This window comes from Megalobrama amblycephala, linkage group LG22, assembly GCF_018812025.1.
Source record: "Megalobrama amblycephala isolate DHTTF-2021 linkage group LG22, ASM1881202v1, whole genome shotgun sequence".
Lineage (NCBI taxonomy): Eukaryota > Metazoa > Chordata > Actinopteri > Cypriniformes > Xenocyprididae > Megalobrama > Megalobrama amblycephala.
In genome coordinates, this window is record NC_063065.1 from 10,481,081 (window position 1) to 10,502,487 (window position 21,407).

The 21,407-nt window shown below is 36.5% G+C and overlaps 2 protein-coding genes across 5 annotated transcripts in view; both read right to left on the reverse strand.

Annotated features, from left to right (window-relative positions):
* zbtb47b (zinc finger and BTB domain containing 47b) overlaps positions 1 to 7,508 on the reverse strand; it is a 38,254-nt gene extending 30,746 nt beyond the window's left edge. Inside the window, exons 1-3 of one of the 2 annotated variants that reach the window (XM_048175236.1) lie at positions 6,543 to 7,508; positions 2,044 to 2,148; positions 773 to 823 (exon numbers count right to left, since the gene is read on the reverse strand). In XM_048175236.1, coding sequence (XP_048031193.1) covers positions 773 to 823; positions 2,044 to 2,148; positions 6,543 to 6,567 — 181 coding nt within the window. In that variant the 5' untranslated portion in view covers positions 6,568 to 7,508. The remainder of the gene's footprint in view (positions 1 to 772; positions 824 to 2,043; positions 2,149 to 6,542) is intronic. The other variant, XM_048175238.1, reaches the window with a different exon arrangement.
* A 145-nt stretch (positions 7,509 to 7,653) lies between these two features.
* On the reverse strand, positions 7,654 to 21,355 carry nktr (natural killer cell triggering receptor). Of its 3 annotated transcripts, XM_048175233.1 has the most exons (17): positions 21,207 to 21,355; positions 19,557 to 19,633; positions 18,650 to 18,724; positions 17,843 to 17,950; positions 17,697 to 17,741; positions 16,493 to 16,580; positions 15,292 to 15,321; positions 13,995 to 14,140; positions 13,234 to 13,444; positions 12,780 to 12,938; positions 12,430 to 12,517; positions 12,016 to 12,164; positions 8,849 to 11,608; positions 8,677 to 8,760; positions 8,511 to 8,567; positions 8,323 to 8,415; positions 7,654 to 8,220 (listed from the first exon to the last, which is right to left on the reverse strand). In XM_048175233.1, exons 2-17 carry the CDS (start codon positions 19,612 to 19,614, stop codon positions 8,151 to 8,153), a joined length of 4,221 nt encoding a protein of 1,406 aa, XP_048031190.1. In that variant the 5' UTR covers positions 19,615 to 19,633; positions 21,207 to 21,355; the 3' UTR covers positions 7,654 to 8,150. The 3 variants fall into 3 exon arrangements, with proteins under 3 accessions (XP_048031190.1, XP_048031191.1, XP_048031192.1); XM_048175234.1 differs by lacking the exons at positions 18,650 to 18,724; positions 19,557 to 19,633; positions 21,207 to 21,355 and adding an exon at positions 17,360 to 17,387 and having other exon boundaries at positions 17,843 to 17,911; XM_048175235.1 differs by lacking the exons at positions 17,697 to 17,741; positions 17,843 to 17,950; positions 18,650 to 18,724; positions 19,557 to 19,633; positions 21,207 to 21,355 and adding an exon at positions 15,834 to 15,859 and having other exon boundaries at positions 16,493 to 17,653.
* Between the last annotated feature and the right edge of the window lie 52 nt (positions 21,356 to 21,407).

Here is a 21,407-nt window from a genome sequence, read left to right on the forward strand (position 1 = left end):
CTGAATAATGTGAGCTTTAAGCACAGGAAAAGCAAAGGCAGAATATCTCCGTAGAGAAACATACAATTCACATCTGTCTGCATCCGTCACATCTGTTTACAGGGTTTCCTCCTGAGTTTCATATTGAAATGTGAGATGTATTTAAAAAAATGTAAGCAAAAAAGAAGATAAATGGTAGAAATAGGCTTGATTGCTTTTTGTCTAGGCATGTGTCGTTACTGAATTATATATTTTAAAAATCAGCCCACTGATGTGATTGGATCTTTACATTTGAAATAGCTGAATTATTACTCTCTCAAAAACTTTTAGCACATTTTTACTATTACAGTTCTCAAGGTTAACTAATCGTGAAAAGTGCTGCATCACATTTAGATCTATGGCATTATATTTAGATCGTGGCACAAAAGGTTGCAGTGATGAACATTGTAGCCGATCACAGACATGTTGTTTAGCGCATGAAAGCAATGATCTCGTCATTGCAACTCAATTTCTGCACACTAACGAATACTTTCATCATAACTAACAGTGCAAACGTTAAACTCACGTTGTTTGATTGACAGCTCCAGCAATTGTAAAGGGAGCGTTCTTTGATCCCTTTCTATATACAAATTATTCACCCTTTAAATAACATACTATTTTCATCCTACTAAGAGAAATAACGTGAAGTTGACCCGTCACTGGTTTGATTTACTGACACATAAAAAAAGAACATCTGACTGTACATGAATCATTACATATCAGATCAGGCATTAGAATGAACACAGTTACTTACATGTTGTTGCATTACTGTCGAATCCATTTCGTAAAAGTCTGTTTGCAAAGCCTGCGACGAAATGCGATTGATTTACTAAAGAATCCACAGTGAAATGTACTAAATATAGAAATAAATAAAGCTCAACTGAGACATTCACATTATTGAAAATAAATAACCATTTTCCTAGCATTAGGATCCTTCGAAATGTAATGTTATTTTTAGTCCTGTATCTCTCTTCTCTCCTCGTCATCTATGTCATAGATAGGCACATTCCAGGATCAGCCTGGTGTCAATAAAAGCTTTTATTGGACTAACAAGAAAGTTTTCAGTTCTGAAACTTACAGGATATTCTTACAATGACCTTATATATCAAAAGCTCAATGAAAAGTTGATTTCAATTCATGACCCGTTTAAAATAACTTTTTTATTTTAATATATTTAAAAATAATAATTAATTCTAGTGATGGCAAAGCTGAATTTTCAGCATCATTACTCCAGTCTTGGTATGCTGATTTGGTGCTCAAGAAACATTTCTTATTATTGTCAATGTTGAAAATAGTTGTGCTGTTCAATATTTTCATTAAAACCATGATACATTTTTTTTTTTAATTCTCTGATTGATAGAAAGATCAAAAGAACAACCTTTATTTTACATATTTTTTTGTAACAATGTAAAAGTCAATCACTTTTGATCAAATTTAATGCATTTCTGCTAAATATAAGTAATCATTTTTCAAAAAATTACAGACCCCAAACATTTGAACAGTGGTGTACAGTATAGACAGAGAAACTCATAGCAACAGAAAAAAACTTAATACTTAAAATTAATTTATTTTAAATTACTAAATTTGCAGAAAGTAACATTTCAAATTTACTAAATTTATTAAATATAAAAACAGGCGATTGCAAAATAACATAATTGAAACTATAAATGTCCACTACAATATAAACAAAAACAGAAAAAAACTCAACAAAAATGAACTAAAACTAAACTGAAGTTGAAAACCAAAATGCAAAACGATAAATAAAAATAGTGAAAATTTAGAGCAGTACTATAACTCTTGCACAAATTAATTAGATAAAGATAAATATTTCCCTTAGGTTAGAAATTGTTGAAAGAGGTTGTCATCCATCTCTTCATCTAATTACCAAGTTCAATCAGAATACGTGATTAGGGATGGCGCTCCCCTGTCAGTTGTTTTCAGGTTCAGCAGCTAATTAACAGCATAACGGATTGGAAGCCAATGAAAGCTCTTTTCTGAGAAGGAAAGAAACCCAGAAATACTCACCTTTTTTCAATGGTTTTAGTAGAGCAAGGGAGGATGGCAGAGGTTTACTGTAGAGTTTCTGTATGTCCAGCAAATTCTTCTCAGGGAAGTCCTCGTCGGCATCGGCTATGAGATAAAATTCAAGAAATCAATCAATAAATCTGGAAATTGAAAGACTACACTGGGACTGTGTTAGTTTAAATGAAAGTCATTTTTATGGCAACATTAAGGCATTAAGTATCTCTCATAACCTTTGGATACTGCAATCGTCGTACAACATTTATTTTATTACAAACCACATGGGAATGTCTACGACTCATTGCACTCTTCCTGTGCCGACTGGGGCAGATATATTTAGAAGACTTCCCATTTCCATCTATATGTTAATGCAACCAAGAGCAACAGAATCACAGTTTGAAATATTATGTGCCAAGCGAGGCATGAAATTGAGCCAGACAAACAAACAAAGGATTTTACCTCTCGTGCGTCTGCTGCGTCTAATAATAAAAGATGCGCTTGACAAGGTGAGAGAAATCAGGTTATCGTAAAAGAGACGCTAAGAACAATTTGGCGACACAAACAAAGCTGTGTGAGATCACTGTGACAGCGCTGGGAGAAAATTGAAAATTTATTTTTTGCAATGAACAGGAACAGCAAACAACTTTGTAAAATACTATAATCTCAGAAGCCTGATCCGGATATAGACTAAAAGAGAGGAGTTAATAAGAGTCACTATATTGAACAATAGAAACATTTTCCCATGGCTCTGGCTCGAATTGATATAGCACAGGTGCTGAGGAAGCCTCTGGAGCTAAAATTCAGATATGGTAATAGGCATTTTGTTTGAGACACGCACTGTAAGCGCTAGACCAATCACAACAGACTGGGCCATCTGACGAATCAGAGCAGAGGAGGCTCTTGGAAAGGAGGGGTTTAGAGAGACCCAATCCTTTATCGAATGGTTTCAGACACTCTGAGAAAAGAGGTGATGCTGCTATGTATATTATAAGAAAACGAAAGTGTTTTTTGACCTTGAATGCACATTAACCTACACTGTAAAAAGTAATACGCTATATCTACTACATAAAATTTTGGCAACAGATTACAAGCAATATTATTAATTAAATTCAACAAACAGAATTGAGTTATAATTAATCAAATTAATTACTTAAATGTCAGCCATTTAAAATGAGTACAATTTGAGTAAAATTTAACATCTGAATAACAGACAGACGTCAAAGATGAATTAAGGAGCTCTTTATTTTTTATTGACAACATTGAAAACACCTGATGATAACAAGCAGAATCACTGAAGGAAAGAGAAACACAAGAATTAACAGAGGTTTAGATTTTAATTTTATTGAACATGTTTGGTCATCATTATTGTAATCAGTGTTTCATTTAGTTTCTCTCTCAGTTTGTGTTTTTTGTAATGGTGTTTGCTAATTTTACACATTTTAAATTATTGATTTTTAAGGAATTCATTTGATTAATTCTAACTCAATTCTTATATGTTGAATTTAATTAATAATATTGATTGTAATCTGTTGCTACTATTTTATTGAGTAAATAGAGCGTTTTACTTTTGAAGGAGACCTCCTAAACAAAATGAAGAACCTTTCAAATAGGCTAAATGGGGCACTTTAAACTTATCGAATGCAGGAACTGAATAATAAAAGCTGCATGTGATCTGCCAGGTTACTATGTCCAGAGCAGGACTGCCAGGAGAACTCAGCCTGAGCTATGCGAGCAGGAGCTGAGTCAGGATTTCTGGCCAAGAGAAGAGCCTGTGGAGTTGGCATGTCTCTGCCACATAAAACACAAACACAAACTGCCACAGATCTGCTAACTCTGCTCAGAGGCCAACTCTTCTCCATGTACAGACTCTGACCTAAGTGTGCAGCAATGTGAGGAACTGAACCTGACAAACAACATGGACACTGTGGGAAAGACTGTGAAATAAGGAAGTAAATGTCTTGTAAATGACCGAAGAGATGGAAATGTGTGTTGATAAGATTAAAATCATATAGATTCAGTGAATAGATCCTGAATATGTAAGCAGTATGTTTGGGATCAGTAAGAGTTTCTTTTTTTTAAAGAAATTAATACTTTTTATTCAGCAAGGACACACTAAATTGATCAAAAATGACAGTAAAGACATTTATATATTAAATAAATGCTATTCTTTTTAACTTTCTATTCATCAAAGAATCCTGTAACAAAATGTATTGTGGTTTTCATAAAAAATATTAAGCAGCACGTCTATTGTCAACGTTGATAAGAAGAAGAAATGTTTCTTGAGCAGCAAATCAGCATATTAGAATGATTTCTGAAGGATCATGTGACACTGAAGACTGGAGTAATGATGCTGAAAATTCAGCTTTGCCATCACAGGAATGAATTACATTTTAAAATATATTCAAATAGAAAATAGTTATTTTATTACAATTTAAAGTAACTTTTCTATTTTAATTTATTTCACAATATTACTGTTTTTACAGTAATTATATGTTTACTTAGCTTTAAAAAATATACTGTTTTCAACATCGATAATAATAAGAACAAATCTGCTGGAGTTGATTGCTGGGAGGCGTTCGAGGAGCACTTGTCACATGGATTCAAGTGTCCCCAACAGCAGAGCACTGAGAGACAACGAAGCCTCAAAGTCAAGGGTGGGTAGGAATGTCCTGAATAGACGGTTACATAAAAACCCTCAGCATGATGCTTTTTTCCAGGCTGCAGCACTAAAGGACAAGACTGCAGAGTTTAGCAGGAGTTGTTCTATTTCAGCTCTTTCTAAAGTACAAACTTTCACAGTGCTTTCAAGTGGAACAGTTAACAAAGGGGCAATTCATGTAGGTTCAAGCTAGGAAATATCATTGTGAGGGATAGGATTCTTCATTTGTCTGATGCTTTTATCCAAAACATCTTATAAGTATGAGTGTTCCCTAGGAATCAAACCCACGATGACCTTTTAGCACCAATGCTTAACCAGCCACCAAGTGCAGCCGAATAAGTACAGCTCCATTTTCTGTTATTCGAGTTTTAGAAATTAAACTGTTTAATGGCATCATCAAGTGACATTCTGGTAATTGTCTAAAATTGATTATATCCTCATAACCGAATGCATTAATGGGGGCGTAATGGAGTCCTTTGGGTTCTGACTCATTTAACATACCAGCCAGCAACAGACAATGCATTTGTAAACACTGCACTGTCTTTGCACTATATAAACAATAATAATAAAAAAGACAACTACACTTTTTAAGGGTCATATGAAAAAAGTAAAGCGAGCAACTGGAGGTCAAAAAGACAGGGTCATGGCACTAAAGTAGCGACCTGACCCAGATACTGTATTAGCCCAGCTTCCAGATGTGAAGGAGCCTCACTGTACTACAATACACATGCTTTATTTTTAATGAAGGCTCCTAAAATCAACTCTACTGTCATCCTGCAACCTCTCTGATGCCCTCCCTCTGTTTACTAAGAATATAAAACATTAATATACCAAGAAGAGTGCCGATAATGAAAATAACTGGTTGCAAGACATCTCTTTTCTTATTCTCTTCCCATTTTATTCTTATGGTTTTGATTAACTAATAATCTGCTACTAAAATTGGTTTGGTGGATTAGTTTATAAATGATTTATAAAAGGTGCACTCATAAAGAGTAACGTCTAGCCAATGAAATATACTAGAAAAAAAATATTATATTCCATAATTTTTAATTATATTTACAATTTAGATATTTGTTTAATTTTGATAAACAATATGCAGAACTAATTTTTAAGTATTATTTTGTTTCTACTTTGATAAAAAAATAGAAGTAATCGGACTACAACATTACTAACAATAATTATGAATTAATACTACTAATGTCATTTTTGCAATTATAATTATTTGCTATATAAATGTTCTCAAGCTTATTTGTCTTTGTTTTGGGCAATTTTAATTGTATTTAGAAGAAGTAACATTTCTAATCACAAACTAATTTAAATTATAACGTTTATTTGGAAACTCACCATTATTGCACAACTGAAATATGAACTCTATGGATTGGGATCCACAAATTTAAGGTCATGTCTAAGTTAGCAGTATTGTGACATGCATTCTGTCTCTTCCTGTGCAACAAAGTCTATAATTTCAAAAGTATACATGGAATAAAAATGTTCCGCTTTTAATTTTACATACATCAATGTCCACAAAATGCACCAGTCACGACGTGATCTCTGTCCACACTGATATGAGAGAATTTAACTATTTAAATGCAACAATGTAGCTATTGTGGCCATAGCATTCTTGTTAACCTTCCAATTTCTGTGGCTGTCGGCGTTCCGTGCAAGTTGCAAACTTCATTTCGCGGTTAAATTTATGGGCGACATCACGTTATTTAACACGTTCAAAAGTCAGACACATCCCAGGACAAACTATTCCAAGTTTCATCGGCCTAGCTAAGTCTTTTAAAATTGCAAAAGATAAAATATGGATACAAAACGATCAAAATGTCGTTGTCTACTGTACCATTTTGATCCGAGGTCTCTAGCATCGAAAGAGTCCGCGAAAACCTCCATTTGCCCAGGACTTCCGCTCGCCATGTAATAGTACGTTGGATTTTCACATTTCTTCAGTTTTCCTTCCCCTCACTGTTTTCCTTTTTTTCTTCTTTCGCCGTGCTAGCAGCATTCAGACAGACAAAAATGCAGAGGCTGCTTTTGCAGTAGGAATTGGTGATTGGAGCTCGGGGATCATATGGGCTTTTGTCAGAAGTTTTAAAGGGCCATTGCACTAGATAATTTTTTTTCCCCGTCTGAGCTCTAGTCTACATCTACAGCTAAAAAATGACTAATCAATACGTACTGTCCTTATGGAGAGATGGAGCATTGTCTCACAGGTTCTCATGACCTTGCATGTCTGACAGCACCTTGTCTTGTGCTCAACATGCTAAATCCTGAAATCCGTATTCCTTGTGTCCGAATATGCATACTTTTCTACTATATAGTGAATAGGATGTCCGAATATGCAGTTTTCATGAAACAATAGGCGAACAATACCAAGATAACATACTGCACCTGCTGAGATTATGAAGTGAGTAACCAGTAGACACTATCCCAGGAGGCTACAGGAGCTGAGGAACTGTCAGATTTGAAAAGTTGAAGAAAAAAAAAAAAAAGGTACCAAGACTTTTTTTCTTTATGGTTAAACAGTACTTTAACAGTTTTAGTCATACATCTACAAATACAGTATGCACACTACACATCAAAGAACAATATCAACAGTCGATATATGAATTCTTAATCAGAGAATTCAGTTCATAATCTGAAAGTACATGAATTTGGATGCACCGTGGATGTCAATCCTGGTCCAGATTTGGGATGTCTCCTTTATGACACACTAGATTTATATCATCAGACCCACTGTAGAACACTGTAAATCAAAAAGCAAACATGCTTGTAAACCCACTTTAGGTCAATACTAACAAACAAGCCTGAAATGTACTTATAATATAACTTGCATCTGCAATTACTGTATCCTAATGCATCATACTCAACTTTGTATACATTTGCAGGAGTCAATAAAGCATGATATGTTGCTACAAGAACATGTCATCTCACAGAATACACATTATACAGGATTTCACAAACAAATGTAGTTTTATTTACAATTGGCAAGGTTAGTTTGTTATGAAATGGTGCATCAATAAGCAGCACTAGATACATTCAGCAAGACTTTTTGTTTTTATGTACAAATTTTAAACAAAACATTCATTTGGCCAAAACTAAACATTTCCCATCCATGTCTACCACTTCCCATCCATGTCTACAATGTTAAAATCCTTCCAAACATGACTTACATTTCACAGGTTCTCATGTTCAAAAGACTGAGGTAAGTGGCTCTTTATATATAACCTTAGCTTTACAGTTAGAGAGTTTCTATGCGCATTCTTAGGAATAATATAAAAATGTACCAGAAAAAAGCAGTGACATTCATACACAGACTCATGTGAAAAAATACAGTAGAACATATTCGAATGACACATTACATGACGATACAGTGTACATCAAAATACATACTTCACAAAACTTACACTGAGACTATCGTTCAGACTATTGTGCGTCTTTTAAATTCAACTCAGCTGTATCGACTGCTTCGGCTATGACTTCGCCGCCTGGACGAACTGCGACTGTAGGTGCGATATGACCTGAATGTGAAAACAGACATCAAAGAATTAGCTTCAGTGGGGAAACATGATCAAATTCACACAAGACAGTTTTGATAATACAAGGATTTATTTATGATGTACCTGGACCTGCGATCAGAGCTCTCACTTCTCCGACGGCCTCTTCTCCTGCTACGACTGCGGCTGCGGCTAGAATAACTGTCGTAAGATTCAGACCTGTATTTCCAGGAGTAGAACACATAACGCAAAGAATAATTAAATAACACCAAATTACAATCAAAGTGCATTAAACATTTTGGCTCTATGCTCACCTTGATCTGTGGCGACCTCTATACCGACTTCTAGAACGACTCCTACTGTCTGTGCGACTACAACAAATCACGTAGCATCTTAATCAATTAGGAACATTTTAATCCCCATCACACCAAAGCGTTCTTTAAAATACATATTAGACTGAAGCAAAGATAAATATCTTACCTACGATAACTTCGGCAGGTGCTACTTCGAGAACGAGAGTGTCCTCTACTGTATCTACTCCTGCTTCTACTTCTACTGTAGCTCCTGTGTGGAAAATGAAAACATACAAAATTGACTTGACCTGAAAGATTGGACATATGTAGATATGAAAACAATGCCTGCTGTAACCAACCTGGAAGAGTAGGTGTAGCTTCTGGACCTGCTCCTGGTGTGGCTATATGAATGGGACCTACTTCTGCGGTGGGACCCATGACTGGACACAGACCTTGACTTGTTCTGAGAGTGATTAAGGGATCCAGCTCTTTCTCCTGTTGCTGGAAGAGAGTCTTCTTCACTTGAGCTGTCTGGATTTCTGGGTCTCTGATTTAACCGAGCCGTCTTTCGTACCTCGTCAAAGAGGGATCCTGGACGGACTCTACTCTTGCTCTTGATCTCGATCTTGAGACCCTGAGTCTTTCCTTCCAGTTGATCTTGCTGTTTGTTTATTTTCATAATGAAAGGCTTTATAGTAATGGCCTGCAGAGCATTCATGCCTGTCAAAGGTTTCCATTTATTTTCAACTGCTGAGATTGAACTGTCACCTGGTACAGTTTCCTCTGGCTGACTGCCATGAGATAAAGCAGGTCTCATAGTAATAGAGTTTCCTTTCTCTATTTGAGGTGGAACAAGCACACTACCATTATTCAGAATATTTTTCAATGGGGAAAAGCCAATCGCTTTGGGCCCTGGTTGCTCAGCCTCTGGGATGTGCTCTGGAGAACATATCTCAACTTTATTTGGGTTTATTGGTTTGATACTTGCCAAGTTAGTGTTTGAAAGATTGGTCTCTGGATCTGTGGATGGCTTTGGAATCTCTGGACGGCTTTGAGCTGGACTTCTTCTAGTATTGCGATTTAGCTTTGATTTTTGGATTTCAGTTATCTTTCCATTCTCATCAATACTTTTAGAAGTCTCTACTGAAAACTTATCTTGTGGTGATTCGATAATCCCTTGATCCTGCTCCTTATTCTCTAAGACTTGGGGCATGATCTTTCCGGATTTTACATGCCTTTTTGCTCCATCACTGACAGAATCGGGATTCGCTATGTGTAACTGTTTTGATTGAGTGACTGAATCATCCTCTTCACCTTCATCACCAAACTCCAGTGGAGGCTGCCAATGAAATGTTTCTTTTGGCTTCTGGTGCTTCTTGGATTTCTTTGCCTTGGATCTGCGAGATCCTGACCTGGAAGAGTTCTTTCTTTTGTGCTTGTGTTTCCGCTTGGCTTTCTTGTTCTTGTGTTTTGAAATTTTTGTGGCTGCAGACTGTTCCTCATTACCCTTTAATAGCTTGAACATTTCTGCACCATGGTTTGACCATAAAGGGTCATCATCCTCTGATTCTGAACTAGCCTCTCCTTCCTCTTTTTCAGACACATGTTTGGCATCACCACCTACCTTTTTGTTTGGCATTTCAGAGTCACTCTCGGACTCCCAGCAACGAGCCAAAATCTGCCTCTTTTTCGTTTCAGTAAGTTCTTCGTCCTTAACAGGGTTTTGGTTGTGTTCTGCAGCAGTATTAGTCTTACTTGAGTTCTCTCCTTCACTTTCCCATCCTGATGCATTGTTGTTGTTTGGTTCTTTCCTTTGAATGGGGTTCTTGCTTTTCATTGCCAATGCCTGTAGATCTGACAGAGAATCAAGTGTGTTTCTCTGTACCAAGGAATCATTGTGTCCATGGATAGGACTGTATTGACTATCAGATACATCCTCTGAAGAGGGAGATGTATATTTGTGGCCACTACCATGATTTGCATGCTTGTCCCTCTTTTGGACATTTCTGTGAGAACTACGTTTTCTCTTTTTGTCAGTGGATCTTTCTTTGTTTGAACCATATGATTCTGACCTACTGCAGGACAAAGATCTGCTTTCGTACTGACTCAGTGAATTGCTGCTGCTTCTTGATCGACTACGTGACCTGCTCCTGGACAAACTGCTTTGCAGGAGCCTATCAGGAACATTATTGTTACTGCTGCTGGGGCCTCTGTGACTAACAGCCATGTCTGGCTTTGAAGAGGATATTTTTTCCAGAGGTACATTTGATGATGGGCTGATTAGTGCATCTGAAGCTGGGGCTGATTTTACATTGATCTCTTGGATGCGGACGTAAGAGGGTTTCCAGGGTTTCTGGCCTGGCTTCCATCGAGAGGGAGGTGGACTATCACTCAAAGGCAAAACAGAGACACTCTCTGAAGATGCTGCTGGTGGTGCTTTAGGTTCTTCACCTTGACCCGATCTAGGCTTGTCTAATTTGGAAATACCACCCTCTGTAGACTTTGGCTTTCGAGGAGATCTCAACTCATTTCTTTTCCTGGAACGTGGTGGGGTTTCTGAACTATACCTAGAGTTTGATCTTGTTCTTGACCTTGTCCTGTATCTGGATCGAGAACGAGACAGTGACCTAGAATGTGTAACAGACTGCCCTGATCGACTACGACTTGACCTCATGGATGACCGACCCCGCCTCTCAGACCTTGACCGACTTCTGGAATAGGTTCTGCTCCTGGACTTTGAATAAGATCGTGAATCTTTAGAAGAGCTTGATAAGTAACGTCTCCTTTCTGACTCTGATCGATACGATCTGTGGGAGTGACGCGAGGACGAACGAGAGTAAGAACGAGAGCGTGATTGAGAATGTCTCCTTTCAGCACGGCCTGAGTGTTTTGACCTCTTACCTGAGGACCCAGTCATCTCACCCTCAGACAGGGAGGTCTCCTTGGTCTTGTTCTTTTTATGTTTCTTTGAGTGCTTTCGTTTCTTATTTTTCTTCTTGTGTTTGGTTTTCTTTTTTTCTTTTCTGGATTGATACCGGCTCGAGTATACAGAGGCCTCACTTAAGGAATGCTCTTCTGATCTTGACCTAGACCTTGGGGTGTCACTTCTGTCATCCCATCTGTTTCAACAATAGTTCAAAAAATTACAATAAGTAAAAATCTTTGTTCCAACTTGTGCTGGGTGATATGACCAAAAAAATGATAACAATAATTTTTTTCATATCAGTCGATATCGATAATTATCACAATATTTGCATAGTGCATAAACATTACATTGAACACTTCTCAAACTTTTATTATTTCATCAAAGAAAATTGTATTGCGATAATTACTGTTATCGTTTTATCGCCCAGCCCTAGTTCCAACCATGTTTTTTCATACAAATGCATTTCTGAAAGCATATCAAAAATATGAACTTGGATAAACCAGAAATAAACTCCCAGTATTAGCTTGCCACGTATAATAATTCTGATGAAAAATACAGTAATTAATTCAAATAAGACTCATACATTCATGCATAACATACCTTTCTCCTTTACTCCATCTCTCCACACTGGGGGGCTGGTAAGCCTTAGTCCTCTGCATTTCCTCTTTCCAGTGTGGGGGAGTCTCACTGCTCCCCCGTTCCCCTTCCGACTCTGATCGGGACTTTGACCGAGGGGGTGTATGGTACCTCTGCAGGGGGAATAAAAAACAACAACACTTCATGCATGGCCAATCAAACAGACGAACATTCTCATCAAGCACTTTTTAAAGAGTCAATGTCAAATCATTAGAATTAGATAATTAGAATTAAAACAGCTGATATAGTTTTGGGTTTTGAAAAAAAAAACATTCATTCTGTCCACTGTCCTTTGTTCAATGTCATTCTGTGTCTTTTTTTTGTATGTGGTATAGTGTTTTCTGTATGTGGTATAAATGTAATTCATGGCTGTCATACCATAGTTCCACGTCCTTTGATCTTGCGTCCAGATTTTGTGACAGCTGGTTTGGTGTCATTTGGTGCCATGACTGTGTCCTGTTCAACTCTATTGGGGTGGAAGAGTATCAGTTTCAAGACTCTCTTTTGGTTTAAAATAGTATAGTATCAAATCTGAACCATGGATTTCAGAGATTAATCATTAAGCAAGAAAATTAAAATATTAATCACTATGGTTTGCTTGTAACACTTTAAAACTTGACTCCAGAGAATTTCAGATATTATCTAATATCTGGGGATGGGGAGGAAAGATTCTTATTTTAAATGAAAAGATGAACATCTATTTGTTGAACTGTACAAAAAACACTAACGTTTTTATTGTCTCCTCCTGAGAAGGCATGTCTCTGCGGAGCAGGAAACGGTTCTCTGGCACGGGTGGGATCTCTTCTGGTCGAACCACAGGCTTCTCCCTTTTCACATTCTGCTCAGCCTCACCATCATCTTCCTCTGCCATCTCTCCCTCAGCATGACTGTGAATCAGGAAAAACGTATATTTATATTATACAACCAAAATAAAGGTCAATCATATAAAGGCATGAACGACAATAATTAATAATCAGCTCAGATTTCTATTATTTTTATTTTTTGGTGACTTTGAAAAGTTTATAAATATACTATATGACAATGTTAGACTGTGAAATGGCTGAAAAGTATCAGTATAGGCAAACAGCAAATGTCTTATTGCTTTAGATCAATAACAAATAAAATGCAAACAGATTCTTTCATTGTGCATAATAGGAAACTGAACTGGTTACAGTAATTTACCTTCCATGTCCTGCTGTTTCAACTGTGTCTCTCTCCTTCTTTGTCTCTTTTCTCTTTCTCTTTGAGTGCTTACTCTTTGAGTTTCTTTTCCTCTTTCGAGATGCATACTTTTTGTCAGACTCTCCTTCACAGGAGGAATACTGAGATGAAGACTCAGAGGAACTCTGCGAGTCCTCAGAATGGAACGCTTTCCTCCTTTTGCCTTGAAGAACTACAGAAAATGCACCAAACTTAGTCAGAAAATGTGATTTTATTAGTTTATTTTGAACTGGAGCTTTCTGTACATAGCACGAAATAAACAACATATCATGAACAACACTTTGTCCAAAAAGTACAGCAAATCATAACATATGTTATATTTGGTATATATCTGTAAGGAGCAGGATTTTGGACCAATGAGATTTCACCTTGGGCGGAGCTGTCCAGATTGACATGATCAAAATAGAAATTAAGCGACAAGCAAAATGTCTTGTTGCACATCACCTGCCGTGGGTGGTAGGGCAAAAACTCAACATGGAGAAGTGATTTGTTACTTGACGCTTTGTCATGTCATGCCTGGTTAGGACACAGTGTAAGTAATAAATTAGGAGTCTACAATATTTCAAAACACGCTTTCTATTTTTAAACACCATATTGCAGTTTATGAGGAGATTAAAAAAAATTCTCCATTAGGTAAAGACAAGTTCAGACAGTATAGTGACAGGCGGCAGGTCGGCAGCCAAAATTCTTAGTTTGTCTCGCACATACAGGAACAAGCTTACCATCATTAGCAGACTTTGTAATCAGCTGTCCACAGTCAATCACTCTGACGTCAGCATAGGGTCTGCTGGCTGAGTCAGTCTTCAGCCCCTCGATTTTCTTTATGACCTCAAAGCCCGAGATGACCAGCCCAAAGACCACATGCACTCTAAATTAGCCCAAGAATCCTTACAGTTACAATAAATTGTGGAATTTAAGAGAAAATCTTGCATACATATTGTATAATCCAATAATAAATAAATTCTAAACTTTAAATGAGTATTTTAAAGGTGCCCTAGAATTAAATATTGAATTTACCTTGGCATAGTTGAATAACAAGAGTTCATTACATGGAAAAGACATACACTGAGTTTCAAACTCCATTGTTTCCTCCTTCTTATATCAGTCTAATTTGTTTAAAAGACCTCAGAAGAACAGGCGAATCTCAACATAACACCGACTGTTACGTAACAGTTGGGGTGTACGCCCCCAATATTTGCATATGCCAGCCCATGTTCAAGGCATTACACAAGGGCAGGACGTCTGGATGTGCACAGCTGAATCAACAGACTAGGTAAGCAAGCAAGAACAATAGCGAAAAATGGCAGATGGAGCAAAAATAACTGACATGATCCATGATATCATGATATTTTTAGTGATATTTGTGAATTGTCTTTCTAAATGTTTCGTTAGCATGTTGCTAATGTACTGTTAAATGTGGTTAAAGTTACCATCGTTTATTACTGTATTCACGGAGACAAGAGCCGTCGCTATTTTCATTTTTAAACACTTGCAGTCTGTATAATGCATAAACACAACTTCATTCTGTAATGTTAGCTTTAGCCACAGAGCACCATTAAACTAATTCAGAATCAAATGTACACAATATAACAGTATACAATACTCACATGATCTGATGTATGCATGCAGCATGCATGACGAACATCTTGTAAAGATCCATTTTGAGGGTTATATTAGCTGTGTGAACTGTGTTTATGCTGTTCAAGGCAAGTGCGAGCTCCGGGGGCGGGGGAGCACGAGAATTAAAGGGGCCGCAACCTATATATCGGTGCATAGTTAATGATGCCCCAAAATAGGCAGTTAAAAAAATGAATTAAAAAAAATCTATGGGGTATTTTGAGCTGAAACTTCACAGACACATTCAGGGGACACCTTAGACTTATATTACATCTTTTAAAAAGAAGTTCTAGGGCACCTTTAAAATTATTTTCTTGCAGTTCAAGCAATTTCCTACAGTATGGCTTTAACTACAACAGATAGAACTAGTTAAATGAAGCCACTGGATCATTATGAACGTACCCATCTAGGTGAGGCGCTGTCTTTGTAGTTCTGTTATGAGGCAAATTACATAATGGAGTCCAGGTCATCCAACAGGTACATGTGTGGGAAAAAAATAAACAGAAGAAAATTTAGTCCAAAAAAACTAAAAACACACACATTCAGTCTTTCATCAAGAAGAAATTTGAATGTATCTATTCAAACACTGAAGAATTTAAAATCCAGCAGTGCTTGCACATTAACATAGGCTGAATGAATAAATACTAATGATGAACAGGGACAGGTCCAACATCTGCCAACATTATGCTGACAAAACCAATAAAAATATCATAGGGACAACTTCAATTAGAAATCAGTGTGTCCATGGCAGGAAAATACATCCTGTAATGCTAAACTTGAAATACATCAATAATTGAAAGACCTCAGGTTCTCGGTGCTGGGAGAACAAGTTTTTAATGAAGTAAAAACATTATTTAAAGATAAACAAAAAGCCAGTGCTAGCTAAAAGCAACCAGAAATACACAGTCAGGAGAGAGAAGCACAGCCTTGGAGAGACACTTTACCTTGGTAGAGCAGGATGCTAGAGTTTCTGCAAATTTTACACAAAAACGGCAAGAGAAAAATTGTAATACATTTGTAGGCAAAAAAAGGAATTTCTTTCTGATTTAAAAATATTTCTAAATGCACATTGACAAGGGAAAAGGGAGATGAAAATGCACCTGCATCCCACATGAACATGTACACTATGTAGAGTCTCCAAAATAAAAGTCAGAATTTATGTATATTTATATATGGTAAAGAGATTGAAGAGGTTTGGGAAAGTTAGACAGCGTGAGCGTGAACAACAAAAGGAACATCATAGTGGTCTTTAAAAATTGATTTTGGTCTAAAAAACAAATTTGGAACATAAATATGAGACTATTACACTTGAGCCCAAGTTAGAAGCCCAGATGCTCTTTGTGTTTTAGGGCAAGCTAAAACAGATACAGGCTTTCAAAAGCGCATTATTATAAGTTGAGCCATAGTGCAAAGGCTATGACTGAGCTCTGTAGAAATGATCTTCAACACTAGGGGAATATGTAATCTATACATATTGCATGTGTCATTTAATAGTGACCAAATAGTCATATTAAATGGTAAGCAAAAGATCTGGTGATGAATGGTTGTTTCTCTACACACATACACCCTCTCTGAATCTTATACCAGAGTAAATACTACTTACATGAAGAACTGGGACCCATTTGTGTCTTTGCCACGGTTGGCCATCGACAAGAGGAAGGCTCTGTCATGTTTGAGAGTAAAGTTCTCATCTGTTGAAGAGAGATACGGACAAAGAGGGACACTGAGTGCTTGTCGACGGTTTCAAAAAGTCGTGTTATGGAGAAGGACTGCAGCAGGCAAAAAGAGATGTTCATGAACACCTATCATCAGTGATGCTTCTATCCTGCTTCTGAACTCTGAGTGTTTCTTATGCTCTTTAGTGTAAAGAGCACTACTAGGGCTACTAAAACAACTACAGTTTACATTAAAACTTTGTTTGTTAAAACTATGTTTATGCCGAATTATTTCTAAAATGGATAGTTCACCCAAAACTGAAAATTCTGTAATTTTTGTACTCATTCTCATGACAATCCAAACCAAAGGTGATTTATGAAAATAATACAGCTCTATTCTATGCAACTAGTGGAGCTTTCAAGCTTCAAAAAGGACGTTTAATAAAAAAAAGTATTTATTGCAATTGCATGGAAAATATTGACCTGCACATTTTTTTAATTTTCTTGTTTTGTTCCACTGAAGAAAGAAAGTAATGTATATTTGGAACAACATCTGATGACAATTTTTGGGTGAACTAATACTTTTAAAGGCTGGATTATGTTCAAGAGTATTGTATTGCATGACAAGCCATCCTGGAAAAATAAAAGAAAGAAAGAAAATAAAATAACAACAAAAAAGAGAATTCAGTCAACCACATATCCATATCCATGAGCACACTGTGCAGTGTGGACGTTTTTGTCATGGTTCACATATTGGATTTGGAATAGGGAATGTTTAGTCTAAATTGTGTTACTGCACTGTGTACATCTCTTACCTTCTCATTTTGCAAAAGACCACAATCTCTATAAATAAAAGAATACGTTGAAAATTTTAGGCAAGAAGACTGGACCTTTAAATGAATAAATAGCCCTGAATCTCCATGCTGACTCAAAAAGAAGATCATTATAAGATGACAGGAATAACAGAGTCAAGATTCTCAGCTACAGCGCGAGATAAAAAAACAAAACAATACAATGACTGGTAATTCATGCACAGAATTGAGATGCTCATTCAAAAATCATGCAAAAGATGTTAAAACACTCAAATTAAGGGACCTTGCTAAGGTTACTGAATGCTTAATAAAGAACAGAAAGTATCTGAAGATGGCTTACCTTCAAAGAAACCACCATATATAGATTCTCCTCCTCTTCCATTGCCTAAGCAAAGAAGCAATAAATGCATAAGATCTTGTGCTAAGGCACAACAGATATTTCTATCTCCATTTTTCAAAGTCAGTTATAAGTATGGCTGCACATACCCTCCGTGAAATCACCCCCCTGGATCATGAAGTTCTTTACAACTCGATGGAAAGTTGAGCCTTTATAGCATAATTTTTTTCCAGTAGTTTTGCCACTGCCTTTCTCACCTGCAAGCAAACCAAAGAAGTACATCATTTCTGAATACTTTTATATAACAGACCTAGTATGTGCAGCTCAGAAATTTATCAGCCATAAATCAAACCAAAGACCAGAATTTCACAGACTAAGCTCTTAAAAATGTGGACAAACTTAACCAAGTACTATACTCTGAATTGAAAAAACTGGAATCAGTCCTAAAGTATACAATTACATAGACAGTAAAAGGTTAATAACAATCTGATCATGGAAGAGATGCCGATAAAACTGAAATGAATACGGGTGGGTGAGGGTGTCAGTTACATGGGGATTGGTATATATGCAACACAACAGTGAGCTGAAGGCATGTGTCTCTCATTTCAATCTCAGCTGGTGAGAAAAAAGATCCCTGTATTGACCCAAAGCATTACTAACTTAAATTTATGACCAAACCATCTCAACACAGACTAATGCAGCTTCTGTCTTCTAGGAACAGGCTGTAAATACAGCTTTGGTTGATTCCACAGCACTGTCAGCAAAAGACCTGCACTTGTCGTTATACAGCCAGGATTTAGTCACCTTCAGGTTTATTTTTGTGCTATTTGCCTTTGCTTATGCTTGTTGTACATGGACATGAATTGTTATCAGAGCTCTTTAAAGGTTTAAAGACCCAGTCTATGTAAAATAACTTGCTGTAGCATGATAAAGCTATTTATGTCAAATATACATACCAGTGCACAGGCAAAGAAAATTTTTGCTTGTCTTGGGACAAACGTCGGAGAACAGTTGAAAGACAATTCGTCCAACTAGAAGAAAGCAAAAACGAATCATTAGACTCATGGATCAGAAATGTGTAAGGTTTAAGCTTGCTGATAAAAAAAGATTAGTTAAATGAATGTGACTGCAATTCAATTTATAAGCTGTAACTTTCAGGTTGATTTTAGTGTGGCAAACAGCAACACCTCATACATATTCAAATATAAGAGCATTCAAATTTAAGTGTGTTTTTGCATAGAACATAAAGTCAGGCCTATCCAATTAATTTATAAGTGATAAAACGAATATAAACGGGGTGTTAAAACATTTGCTTTGTAAAATAATGGGTGTAAAATCACTAAATAAGGGGTTTTGCTTTATGACGCAGATGTCTCTCTTAAAACACATAATTAGTGGTAGACTGAGGTGAAGACCAGACGTTATTTAGTACACACTATAAGTCTGTGGTTCATTAAAACAGCCCTGCAGGTCAGGGTGTGGACTGCCACAACAGCTTCTCACACTGGCACAGGAATTTTAACTGCCATTACCCAAGCACTTACAAAACATACACATATAATGTTTCACTTTCAGTATCAGGCATTTATTATTAGCTGGTTTAACTCTTTATCCTTTACTTCAAAATTTCAGCACAAAATGCTCAAAGCTGAACCCCTTTTAAATGCTACTATTTGATCAAAAACACTGACATTTACTGCTAAAGATAGTTTACATAATTGATTTTGAAATAAATATCAAACAGATATAAATAAAAAGCAAACATTTTAAGCATTTCTCTATCAAAACTTGTACTTTTAGCTATTTGACCTTCACACAAGACTATTTCAGAACAGCCAAACAGCAATGATTATCACATCTTACCTGGTTCTCTGTTGATTTCTACATCAAAATAGCACTGAGGGCGATCTTTTACCCCCATTTTGTAAAGAGTGGGCTTCCTGTAGTGTAAAATCACAGCAAAACACGGTTAAATCTTGTATTCCCAATCACCTACACCAGAAAATAATACATTTCACTTCAGGCATATTCCAGGATATTGTTTCTCTCCAGTTTCAGGTGGATCCTGATGTGTAAGTGAACAGAAAGTCAGACACCGAGATTGGGGAAGTGTTTCGGTTAACCAATGAGATGCAAATCTCCATGCATGCCCCTCCAACCTCCAACTTCCACCCCCTTTTTTGAGAACTGCTCTGTCTGTCACAGAGTCTTCAGTAGTGTGATGAATGAGACATTGTTGCTGTGATGTGTGCTGTCATCCTGAACTAGAAACCCTAGTCAAACCAGATGTGTGCTATCTTTGGGCAAAAAACCTTAGTTTAGTGGACCAAACAAACTAAAACAAGAAATATTAAAATCTTTATCCTGTCACACAGCACTGACTTACTTTCCCTCGAATAACAGACACTAAAGTCTTTTAGCTGAACAGAGGAATGACTTGCAATCAGATTAACACAACATCTCAAATTACAAGAATGGAATGAAGTTATTGAACTTCCTTATGGTGCATATTCTATTACAACTACAGAAAATGTCAAGCCAGCTGCTTTCCCATATCAAAACAACTCACTCAGTTTATTAGTGCTCTAATTGCTGTTTGGTGAAATGGCAAATGTCAGAGTGAATGTCACAGGAGGATAAACCCTGGAAAACACTTTGACCTGGAAAACACTTTAAAATACAAGAGATACAACCCAGTTCCACTTAAATTATGACAATAAGCACATGCTTGATCACTTCTTTTAAATTAAGATAGATTAAAACAAAGGTTCACCTGACAAGCAAGCTATTCCAGTCTTATATGTCCCAAACAAAACATTTGTGAAAAGTCAACAGAGCCCATTTACATTTACAAATCCATGGTAATTTCCTTAGACTTTCAGTGTTAGACCACTTATTACAACACTTACAAACAATATATGCAGTTATAATCCATTCTTAGACAGGTTACATAATGTAGATCAAGCAAACTTCCAATCTCTGACTGTACTTCATAACACGTTTATTTACTACAGTATGACATTAGCATTCATGTAGGGGTTCGAATAAATGTGCTAAGCCTTAAATCAGAAAAACGCCCGTTCATAAATAAGCACGTATGAAAGATCACAATAAGTATGATTATGATATCAATTCATGAACTCAAAATGAACCACGGTGTTTAGGAGAAACTAAAATGAGGTAACGTTACTCGTTGAGACTATTAGCTAAAGACATTAGCACGGGTAGCTAAAACAACACCTCATGATTGAGGTCAAACAAAAAACGATTTCTACTTAAAAATTATTATTTAAAAAACATAAATGTACGTTACATACTAAATGTTTTAGTTCCGGCCAAACGTCGTTTGAGTGCTGGTTGGCTAACAATGTTTACCTTTTAAAGCTAACGATGTTTTATAAGAACCTATAAAAGACATCTTCAGTGTTAGTTTGTTAAATTAAAAACAGTATGACTCAGATATAGTCATAGTCATGTTCTGACAAAAACATCGTCTTACTTAATTGCACGTACCTGTATAGATAGTTAAAGGGCAAAAAGCTTTTAACTAACTAAACCCGCTCTGTCGTCTGATCGCAGAAGCTCCTACAATGTTGCCAGATCTCTCAGGAGAATCAATCTGTTTTTGTTTGAGAGGTGTGGTTAAAGGGTGCCTGGCTAGTTGTGTATGAATTATGAAGAATTTATTAATTTCCATAAGCACCACCACATATC

Bases quoted from the DNA above. Each gene is read 5' to 3' on its own strand.
- nktr (XM_048175233.1), bottom strand. From the start codon at position 19,614: ATGGGGGTAAAAGATCGCCCTCAGTGCTATTTTGATGTAGAAATCAAC. The intron at 15,322-16,492 runs GTAAGTAGTATT...GCCTCATAACAG, and splicing joins AATGGGTCCCAGTTCTTCAT to AACTACAAAGACAGCGCCTC. The intron at 13,445-13,994 runs GTAAGCTTGTTC...CATTTTCTGTAG, and splicing joins TACAAAGTCTGCTAATGATG to TTCTTCAAGGCAAAAGGAGG.